The sequence below is a fragment of the Rhinoderma darwinii genome, unplaced genomic scaffold (genome assembly GCF_050947455.1).
Source record: "Rhinoderma darwinii isolate aRhiDar2 unplaced genomic scaffold, aRhiDar2.hap1 Scaffold_600, whole genome shotgun sequence".
Taxonomy (NCBI): domain Eukaryota; kingdom Metazoa; phylum Chordata; class Amphibia; order Anura; family Rhinodermatidae; genus Rhinoderma; species Rhinoderma darwinii.
Genome location: NW_027464155.1, coordinates 33,852 through 45,724, shown reverse-complemented (window position 1 = coordinate 45,724; position 11,873 = coordinate 33,852). Strand labels below are relative to the sequence as shown.

Genomic DNA, 11,873 nt, shown 5'->3' with positions numbered 1-11,873 from the left:
CAAAACCTCCTCAGCGAAGTTGCACGCGACAGAGAGCCACGCAGGGCAATTTCCACAGCACCCGATCATTTTCACAGACCCATTCACATTAGCGGGTACATCAGGTCCATGAACACTGTCCCGATTCTCCGATCCGTGGAAAGATCGCACACGTCCTATCTGTCCTCGGATCACTGGCAAGACCCGGCCGGCGCGAGCATGAGGCCTTTTTCACATGAACATATTATACGCCCCTGTAACGGGCCCATGATAAAATACGACATCCTATTTTCCCAGACCCCCCAATAGACTCAAGCAGATGAGGAATCCGTGAAAACTGCTCGGACACGACTCGTGTGAATCTGGCCTAAATCTTATTTGCAGCTGCAGGAAACATTGGGTGGAGGCGATCACTGATAAAGGAGGATCTACAGGATATAAACTTCAGGGGTTCACTTACTTTTGCTCAGGGTATTTTTTCTTAACGTGCTGAATATAAGACATGAACAGACTGTTGTGTGGTGTTCGTTACATAGTGACGTAGAGAATAATCAGACCACATTGTATTAGTGATCACTGCAGAAATCCAGCTCATTCCATAAGGTTCACTTACTTTCTCTGTTTATGGAGATTACTTCTCTACATAAACTAACAGAATCGGAGGTGGACGTGAACGTTAAGTCAATGGTGGGAACCAAAGCGTTTTCATAAAAGGAGATCGATATGAGCAGCAAGATTCCTCCACCGTGCCAGTCACTAGATGCCCACCAGACGTCCGGACAGGAGAGGGTGGGGGGGAGGTCACGCGACAGAGGTCCGGACAGGAGAGGGTGGGGAGGTCACGCGACAGAGGTCCGGACAGGAGAGGGTGGGGGGGGGGGGGAGGTCACGCGACAGAGGTCCCGACAGGAGAGGGTGGGGGGGGGGGGGGGGGAGGTCACGCGACAGAGGTCCGGACAGGAGAGGGTGGGGGGGGAGGTCACGCGACAGAGGTCCGGACAGGAGAGAGGGGGGGAAAGTCACGCGACAGAGGTCCGGACAGGAGAGGGGGGTGGTCACACTATAAAATGAAGGATTATATGAATTATTCCATGTGGATAGTACAACTCTCTGCACCGTGTACCCTCCAGTATACAGGTGAAGTTGGATTTTAGAGGTGCCCCTCTCCCCTGCAGATTTTAAGTCATGAAAGGTTGTAAACACACAGGTCTCATTAACCATTTAATATCTGCTACAGTCCAAACCCGGGAGCTCACACCCAAAATCAGGCGGACAGCATATAGTGCAAACCAACCCCAGTGACTGCTCCACCGCACCAGTGAGCCAGGCCACGCATTCATTTATAAAAAGCCTTGTTAAAATTCTTACACAGGTTCCAGGGGCCAAAGGGAACAGAGGTCATGGAATGATTACAAAATTATACACAAAGTGACAGCTCCCGCCTCCCTCCCAACACGAGCGCCATCCGGCATCTACAACTCCACATGTTTGTACATCGGTTCATCAATTTAAAAAAAAAAAAAAAGGGGACAATACTCGTAAAAGTCTGAAGACCGGCAGGTCAAAGTCCAATGAGGGCAGCAGTGGGTCGGCCACTAATCTGTCTTTGCCTTCTTGCTGCTGTCGCTGCAGTTCTCCGTCACTGCCTCCACAACATCCAGTTTCCGCTTGCTGGCCTCAGCACTGCTGTGAGAACACGGCTGAAAGCGGACAATGATGCAGGTCATGTTGTCGCAACCTGTCCCATCCCCAGACGTGTCCGGAGCCAAGCACTGGTCCAAGAGCTGTGGAAGAGACTCGGATCAGCAAACACACCGAGATATGGACCAGACATAACCCCAAATATGCTGTACAGCCAAGGTCATGATACGACCAGCCATCAACCATCATCCAGTCCACCAACTCCATGATACGACCAGTCATCCACCATCATCCAGTCCACACAGTACACCAAATCCATGATATGACCAGTCATCAACCATCATCCAGTCCACCAACTCCATGATCCAACCATCATCCAGTCCACCAACTCCATGATACGACCAGCCATCAACCATCATCCAGTCCACCAACTCCATGATACGACCAGTCAACCATCATCCAGTCCACACAGTGCACCAAATCCATGATATGACCAGTCATCAACCATCATCCAGTCCACCAACTCCATGATACAACCAGTCAACCATCATCCAGTCCACACAGTACAGCAAATCCATGATATGACCATCATCCAGTCCACCAACTCCATGATACGACCAGTCAACCATCATCCAGTCCACACAGTGCACCAAATCCATGATATGACCAGTCATCAACCATCATCCAGTCCACCAACTCCATGATACAACCAGTCATCAACCAGTCCACACAGTACAGCAAATCCATGATATGACCAGTTATCCACCATCATCCAGTCCACACAGTACACAAACTCCATGATACGACCAGTCATCAACCATCATTCAGTACACAGTACATCAACTCCATGATCCAACCAGTCATCAACCATCATTCAGTCCACACAGTGCACCAAATCCATGATCTGACCAATCAACCATCATCCAGTCTACACCAACTCCACGATTCAACCAGTCACCAACCATCATCCAGTCCACAAACTCCATGATCCAACCATTATCCAAACAGTACTGACAACTCCATGCAACAACCAATCATCATCAAGTCCAGACAGTACTGCTAAGTCAATGAACCGACTTGGTCAGCGCAAACATATTGTAAAGAAAGGCAATGAACGGACATCAGTCACCACATAAACACAGAACCTCACCTCCTCCACTATAGACGAGAGGCTCGCTGGCTCGCCAGTCTGATCCTGCTGACTGATCCGCTCGTGGATGAAGTCCACAACTTCCTGGCTACTCATGACATTCCTGAAATGAGGACAATATATTAGTTTGGTCCAATGTCTGATAGAACATCTCCTAGAATCTTTACACCTACCAAATACCATCACAGGCGATGACCATAAACTCATTCTCCTCATTCAATGTCAGCACCTTGATGTCCGGCAGAGCGGAGATCATCTGCTCCTCGGGTGGGAGGTTCCGGTTCCTCTTATAGAAGTGATCACCTACAAACAACAAATCCATTGGACTGGGTGGGATGGCAGACAAACACAAATAGCAGTGGACGATTCCTACCGATGGCCCGGGACAGGTTGAGGCCTCCATTTACTCTGCCGTCCATGGTGACTTTTCCGCCTGCGTTCTTAATCCGTGCAAGCTCCACCTCATCCTCTGGTTTGTGGTCGTAGGACATGTCTACAGCTTTTCCTCCCTCTGACACCACACATCGCGAGTCACCGGCATTGGCCACAATCAGCTGCTTTCCCCTGATGAGAGCGACGACGGCTGTGGTGCCGCTGTCAGAGCCGGGCTGAGAAGAGAGGGACACTTAAGAGCGGTTATGATGGCTGCTTGGATTGCCACCCTACTTTACAAGAAACGGAGGCAACAGAGACACCGCCAAACAAGTCATGAAGCAGTGGTCAGTGAGCGGGTGGCACCTGGACACGCTCTTAATCTTTATGGTCTATGCAGAACCTCCACTAATGGCGAGAACCATATTAAACATGCGCGAGGGGCGCGATTGCGCCATATTTACCATCAGGCACAAAGTGTGAATAATAAAACATGAGGTGAACTGACCTCCTCCTTCCCGTCCATGCCTGGAAGCATCGCCTCTTCATCTTCCTCCTCCTCTTCTTCTTCTTCTTCTTCCTCCACATCCTCACTGTCATCCTCCTCTTCATTCTCCGCATCCTCGCTGCTGTACTCCTCCTCACTGCATTCCTGAGGGACCACACAAGACCGAGTCCGTTAGTGAGGGGGCCCCACACGATAATGAAGCCAGACACCACACAGTGCAGAAAGACCCTTCCATTATCTTATCAGAAGCCGATGAGTGTAGACCAGTGAGAAGGCCGAGACAAAACCGTGATCTCTCCACCTGGACACGGATATCAACTCAGTGGTGAGGAACGGCGGCATTAGTGGCCACTGCGAGCCTTACATCTCTGGAGTCACCCGGGCCCCGGCTAAGACTCCCACCAGGCTGTACGTCAGCAGAGAACTAGAACCCAAGGTACAGCGGCCTCCATTGTGCAGCCTCCCACCTCTAATGATGACGACAAGGTGAACGGTCTATGGGGACACAGAGTGAAGGCCGTGGTTGCTGGTCCTCCATAAGTGACGGGAACACTGAGAATTTATTGTGTAGGGACAAGGTAGGGCTGGGCGATTTTGCCAAAAAATAAAACCTAGATTTTTTTGAATATCATGGACGATTTTTACCACTTCATTTACTCATTAGGTTCCTGCTGCATTTCAAGGCTTTAGAAGCCGTAGGGGTGCTGTAGGGGAGGCTGCAGGGAGGGCTGTAGGGAGGCGGTAGGGGGGCTGTAGCTTCTTAAAGGAACAGTGTCATCACAAATAATTTTTTTATATGTTAAAGATGTTAGTGCTTTATTAAAAACGTTTATATTCATTTGTGTGTTTGTGTTTTACTTTCTTATTTTTACACTTTTTCTTCCCTATGGGGGCTGCCATTTTTTGTTCCATTTCTGTGTGTGTCGATTAACGACACATACAGACATGGAATACGGCAGCCACAGTCCCATAGGGACTGCGAACGGCTCCCGTCCCATTGACTGCAGTGTACGGCGTCTGTGTGGGAACTGCGCATGCGCCGCTCCCACACAGTCCTATTCGAAATTGGCGCCGTCCGGCGCCATTTTCCTGTGGACCGGAAGTCGCGGCCGGACAGTAATATTACTACTTCCGGTCGCGGCTTCCGGATTTGTGCACTTGCACCAGCGGCAGCAAACGGAGCGGACGGGCCGGAGGGAGCCGCGGCGGCAGGAGCAGGTAAGAGATTTCAATGTATGTTCGTGTTTGTGTGTGTTTACTACTGTATGTAAACCTACTACACTGGGTTAGCTCAAAAAATGGCGACACACAGTGTAGGAGGTTACACCGTTCAAACCCCTCGTTTATCCCGGCACTAGCCAGGATAAAGGAGGGGGGGTTGCTGAGAGCTCACTAGAGCGAGGGCTTTTAACCCAATGTTGCAATGCTGCAATTTTGGGAACAGCTCCATCTAGTGACCAAAAATGGGTAGTATTATAAATTAGAAATAATTTGTAATATTTCCTGGCTCGTGCAAAAAAAAATAAAAAAATTTGAACAATGTTTAATCACCCACACACTAAATGTTTAATTTTTTAAAAAAAAACATGTTTTTCTGGCAACACATTCCCTTTAAGCCTTGAAATGCGGCAGGAACTGAATGGGTTAAAAAGCTGCCCGGGAGAACGGGACTCCGTATAAATCAATCAATCTCTGGACTGACAGTATTACAGAGTACCCCGTCCTCTCGCTGCTGCTCCTGTTCAGGGTCGGCATTCATGCTGTGCAGCGGCTGCTTGTTAATAAAGCTTGTTTTTCCTCTCCTGCTATGGGGGCGGGGCCTCTAACGGTTTCACGAATCGTGCCAACTTGAAATGGCGAATTAATTAGATTAATCGCCCAGCCCTAGGACAAGGTTCAGGGCGCTAACCCAAAACAGAGGGAATATCAACCACATCCTCGTGTCCTGCAGCATGACCAGAGAGCCGGGCAGCTTCGAAGCTACACCGATCATTCGCCAAGCGGCCACTCAATGTGCCCCCACCAACCTCTTACCACCCCTTGTATTCCTGTCCTCACCTCACTGTCCTCCTCCTCATCTTCTGCCTCAGATTCTTCACTGTCTTCAAAAAACTTGGACTTGTCTGTAGCCGGCGGCTGTGTGGGGCAGGAGGAGCAGGACGGTCCAGCCTCACCAGTGGAGGACACGGCCCCCCTTAGGGCCTTGCTGTGGGAGGAGCTTGCCGAGCTGCTGCCCCCTTCCTCGGATGAGGGGACTGCAGCAGGAGTGGGTTCTTTCTCCCCGTTCTTGCACTTGACGGCGGGCTCCAGGTCCCCGTTAACACTTGCAGCCTTGTCTTCCACCTCGGTCTTAGCTGCATTGTGTGGACAGGACTTATTTCGTGCCCCTTTCCCGCAGTTCTGGCCGTAGCGGGTGAGCAGCTCCTCGATGGTCATGGTGGCCTCCTCATGTAGGAGGACTGCTTCTTCATTGTCCACTGAAACACAGGAGGTTAGAGAACATGAGAAGAATCTCCTGCATCAACCCTAGACCCTTCATCCACCATCTCAAACCATCTTACAAGTTTCAAATGCATCTAAAGTAAAGTAACTCCCGTTTTGTGTTGACAGCTGCTAAGCAGGTCTGTGTGTATCCATGGTAACAGACTATAAACAAACCCTGTGGAGCTTTCTCCTGCAGTCACATTCCCTTCCATCTCTCCCCTACGTACAATCGGTAGATTAGCCAAAAAGTAGACCATGAATGGCATGACTGCAGGATCAGACTACACAGGGGTTGTTTGTAGTCTGTTACCAAGGAGACTGAGACCTAAATAGGATTTATTTTTTTTAAATAAAAATCAATTTCAAAAGTCGCTTAATTTTTTTTTTAATCAAGATGCATCAGTGATGGACTTACTGCAGCGGGGTCAATATGGAGGTGCTCAGATAGGAAATTACGACACAAACTCAAGAGCCCCCTGATGGCGAGAAGATAGAGCTTCACCTTATCCGTCGCACTCTACTCACCATCATCCTCATCAGCTACTTTAGTCTTATCCTCATGGTCAATGATCGGCCGCCCAGCCATCTGTGACAGCTCCTTTATTACGCTCTCCTGCGTCAGCTTCTCATCAATGGCGAGGAACGCATCCTCCAGAGCCTAGCGAAAACACAAGACAGGGCCATGAGGAACAGAGGATCCCCGTCACAGTGTCATACAGCGAAGACCAACTGGAAAATACCATTCTTATATACACACACCAAGAAAAAGTAAGTGAACCCTTTGGAATGAGAGGATTTCTGCAGCGATCTAATGATCTTGATCTAGAATTGTGACTTCGATAAACTAAACAAACACACGATTGTTCCCTTAATGTCTTTTATGGAGCATAATAAACATCTACAGTGCAAAAGTAAGTGAACCCCTGAGGTTAACATCCTGTAGATCTGCTTGATCAGCGATCACCTCCAACACACTAGATTTACACTGCGCGGAGGGGAATTTCGGCTCTTTCCTCCCGGTAAACGTGTTGGATGAATATAGGGGGGGGGGGGGGGGGGGGGTTGGAGTCCTGTACTGCCGCCCTTCCATTACATAGTTACATCGGGTGATAAAGGTCGATCAAGGTCAATTACACCTCCTTCATTTCTGGATTAGTTATAACCCTCAATGTCATTCCTCAGTAGATCATCATCTCGCCTTTTTTTTAATGCGGACATAGTATCTGCCATCACTACCTCTTGGGGTCGGGATTCCATACATTGACTGCTCTAACTGTAAAGAACCCTTTCCTATATTAATGACTGACACGTCTTTCTTCCATGCGCAGTGAATGTCTCCTGGTCCTGTGTAGAGTCCCTGGAGAGAAGAGATCGTGTGCTGCTTCTCTGTATGGACCCCACATATAATTATACATGATAAGAAGATCTTCTCTAAGACGTTTTACTCCAAGCTGAACAAGACCAATTTCTCTAGTCTCATTGTAAAGAGAACCTGTCACCTGCCCATACATATGTAGCGGAGTTCAGCGTGTATATAGAGGAGGTGATATTACATTATAGAGGAGGGGATATTACATTATAGAGGGGTGATATTACATTATAGAGGAGGTGATATTACATTATAGAGGAGGTGATATTACATTATAGAGGAGGTGATGTTACATTATAGAGGAGGTGATATTACATTATAGAGGGGGTGATATTACATTATAGAGGAGGGGGTGATGTTACATTATAGAGGAGGGGATATTACATTATAGAGGAGGAGATATTACATTATAGAGGAGGTGATATTACATTATAGAGGAGGAGATATTACATTATAGAGGAGGTGATATTACATTATAGAGGAGGTGATATTACATTATAGAGGGGGTGATGTTACATTATAGAGGGGGCGATATTACATTATAGAGGAGGTGATATTACATTATAGAGGGGGTGATATTACATTATAGAGGAGGTGATATTACATTATAGAGGAGGTGATGTTACATTATAGAGGAGGAGATATTACATTATAGAGGGGTGATATTACATTATAGAGGAGGTGATATTACATTATAGAGGAGGTGATATTACATTATAGAGGGGGTGATATTACATTATAGAGGAGGTGATATTACATTATAGAGGAGGTGATATTACATTATAGAGGAGGTGATATTACATTATAGAGGGGGTGATATTACATTATAGAGGAGGGGGTGATGTTACATTATAGAGGAGGGGATATTACATTATAGAGGGGGTGATATTACATTATAGAGGAGGAGATATTACATTATAGAGGAGGTGATATTACATTATAGAGGAGGTGATATTACATTATAGAGGGGGTGATATTACATTATAGAGGAGGAGATATTACATTATAGAGGAGGAGATATTACATTATAGAGGAGGTGATATTACAGAGGAGGTGATATTACATTATAGAGGAGGAGATATTACATTATAGAGGAGGTGATATTACATTATAGAGGAGGTGATATTATAGAGGGGGTGATATTACATTATAGAGAAGGTGATATTACATTATAGAGGAGGTGATATTACATTATAGAGGGGGTGATATTATAGAGGAGGTGATGTTACATTATAGAGGAGGAGATATTACATTATAGAGGAGGTGATATTACATTATAGAGGAGGTGATATTATAGAGGGGGTGATATTACATTATAGAGAAGGTGATATTACATTATAGAGGAGGTGATATTACATTATAGAGGAGGTGATATTACATTATAGAGGAGGTGATGTTACATTATAGAGGAGGTGATATTACATTATAGAGGAGGTGATATTACATTATAGAGGAGGTGATATTACATTATAGAGGAGGTGATATTACATTATAGAGGGGGGATATTACATTATAGAGGAGGAGATATTACATTATAGAGGAGGTGATATTACATTATAGAGGAGGTGATATTACATTATAGAGGAGGTGATATTACATTATAGAGGAGGTGATATTACATTATAGAGGAGGTGATATTACATTATAGAGGAGGTGATATTATAGAGGAGGTGATATTACATTATAGAGGAGGGGATGTTACATTATAGAGGAGGTGATATTACATTATAGAGGAGGTGATATTACATTATAGAGGAGGGGATATTACATTATAGAGGAGGTGATATTACATTATAGAGGAGGTGATGTTACATTATAGAGGAGGTGATATTACATTATAGAGGAGGAGATATTACATTATAGAGGGGGTGATATTATATTATACAGGAGGCGATATTACATTATAGAGGAGGAGATATTACATTATACAGGAGGCGATATTACATTATAGAGGAGGCGATATTACATTATAGAGGAGGTGATATTACATTATAGAGGAGGTGATATTACATTATAGAGGAGGTGATATTATAGAGGAGGGGATATTACATTATAGAGGAGGTGATATTACATTATAGAGGGGGTGATGTTACATTATAGAGGAGGTGATGTTACATTATAGAGGAGGAGATATTACATTATAGAGGGGGTGATGTTACATTATAGAGGAGGTGATATTACATTATAGAGGGGGTGATATTACATTATAGAGGAGGAGATATTACATTATAGAGGAGGAGATATTACATTATAGAGGAGGTGACATTACATTATAGAGGAGGTGACATTACATTATAGAGGAGGTGATATTACATTATAGAGGAGGAGATATTACATTATAGAGGGGGTGATATTACATTATAGAGGAGGAGATATTACATTATAGAGGGGGTGATATTATATTATAGAGGAGGAGATATTACATTATAGAGGAGGAGATATTACATTATAGAGGAGGTGATATTACATTATAGAGGAGGTGATATTACATTATAGAGGGGGTGATATTACATTATAGAGGAGGTGATATTATATTATAGAGGAGGTGATATTACATTATAGAGGAGGTGATATTACATTATAGAGGAGGTGATATTACATTATAGAGGAGGTGATATTACATTATAGAGGAGGTGATGTTACATTATAGAGGAGGTGATGTTACATTATAGAGGAGGTGATATTACATTATAGAGGGGGTGATATTACATTATAGAGGAGGGGATATTACATTATAGAGGAGGTGATATTACATTATAGAGGGGGTGATATTACATTATAGAGGGGGTAATATTACATTATACAGGAGGCGATATTACATTATAGAGGAGGCGATATTATATTATAGAGGAGGTGATATTATATTATAGAGGAGGTGATATTACATTATAGAGGGGGTGATATTACATTATACAGGAGGCGATATTACATTATAGAGGAGGCGATATTATATTATAGAGGAGGTGATATTATATTATAGAGGAGGTGATATTACATTATAGAGGAGGTGATATTACATTATAGAGGAGGTGATATTACATTATAGAGGAGGTGATATTACATTATAGAGGAGGTGATGTTACATTATAGAGGAGGTGATGTTACATTATAGAGGAGGTGATATTACATTATAGAGGGGGTGATATTACATTATAGAGGAGGGGATATTACATTATAGAGGAGGTGATATTACATTATAGAGGGGGTGATATTACATTATAGAGGGGGTAATATTACATTATAGAGGAGGTGATATTACATTATAGAGGAGGTGATATTACATTATAGAGGAGGTGATATTACATTATAGAGGGGGTGATGTTACATTATAGAGGAGGTGATATTACATTATAGAGGAGGTGATATTACATTATAGAGGAGGTGATATTACATTATAGAGGAGGTGATATTACATTATAGAGGAGGTGATATTACATTATAGAGGAGGTGATATTACATTATAGAGGAGGTGATATTACATTATAGAGGAGGTGATATTACATTATAGAGGAGGTGATATTACATTATAGAGGAGGTGATATTACATTATAGAGGAGGTGATATTACATTATAGAGGGGGTGATATTACATTATAGAGGAGGTGACATTACATTATAGAGGAGGTGATATTACATTATAGAGGAGGTGATATTACATTATAGAGGGGGTGATATTACATTATAGAGGAGGTGATATTACATTATAGAGGAGGTGATATTACATTATAGAGGAGGTGATATTACATTATAGAGGAGGTGATATTACATTATAGAGGAGGTGATATTACATTATAGAGGAGGTGATGTTACATTATAGAGGAGGTGATGTTACATTATAGAGGAGGTGACGTTACATTATAGAGGAGGTGACGTTACATTATAGAGGAGGTGACGTTACATTATAGAGGAGGTGACGTTACATTATAGAGGAGGAGATGTTACATTATAGAGGAGGTGATGTTACATTATAGAGGAGGTGATGTTACATTATAGAGGAGGTGATGTTACATTATAGAGGAGGTGATGTTACATTATAGAGGAGGCGATATTACATTATAGAGGAGGCGATATTACATTATAGAGGAGGCGATATTACATTATAGAGGAGGCGATATTACATTATAGAGGAGGAGGGGATATTACATTATAGAGGAGGTGATATTACATTATAGAGGAGGTGATATTACATTATAGAGGAGGAGATATTACATTATAGAGGGGGTGATATTACATTATAGAGGAGGTGATATTACATTATAGAGGAGGAGATATTACATTATAGAGGGGGTGATATTACATTATAGAGGAGGAGATATTACATTATAGAGGGGGTGATATTATATTATAGAGGAGGAGATATTACATTATAGA

The 11,873-nt window shown here is 43.6% G+C and overlaps 1 protein-coding gene across 1 annotated transcript in view; it reads right to left on the bottom strand.

The window, feature by feature from the left end:
• Nucleotides 1-1,187: 1,187 nt before the first annotated feature.
• The window catches only part of PPM1G (protein phosphatase, Mg2+/Mn2+ dependent 1G), a 40,409-nt gene continuing 29,723 nt past the window's right edge, over nt 1,188-11,873 (bottom strand). Inside the window, exons 4-10 of the mRNA XM_075848980.1 lie at nt 6,660-6,792; nt 5,709-6,127; nt 3,651-3,794; nt 3,144-3,378; nt 2,944-3,073; nt 2,771-2,873; nt 1,188-1,763 (exon numbers count right to left, since the gene is read on the bottom strand). Coding sequence (XP_075705095.1) covers nt 1,575-1,763; nt 2,771-2,873; nt 2,944-3,073; nt 3,144-3,378; nt 3,651-3,794; nt 5,709-6,127; nt 6,660-6,792 — 1,353 coding nt within the window. The 3' untranslated portion in view covers nt 1,188-1,574. The remainder of the gene's footprint in view (nt 1,764-2,770; nt 2,874-2,943; nt 3,074-3,143; nt 3,379-3,650; nt 3,795-5,708; nt 6,128-6,659; nt 6,793-11,873) is intronic.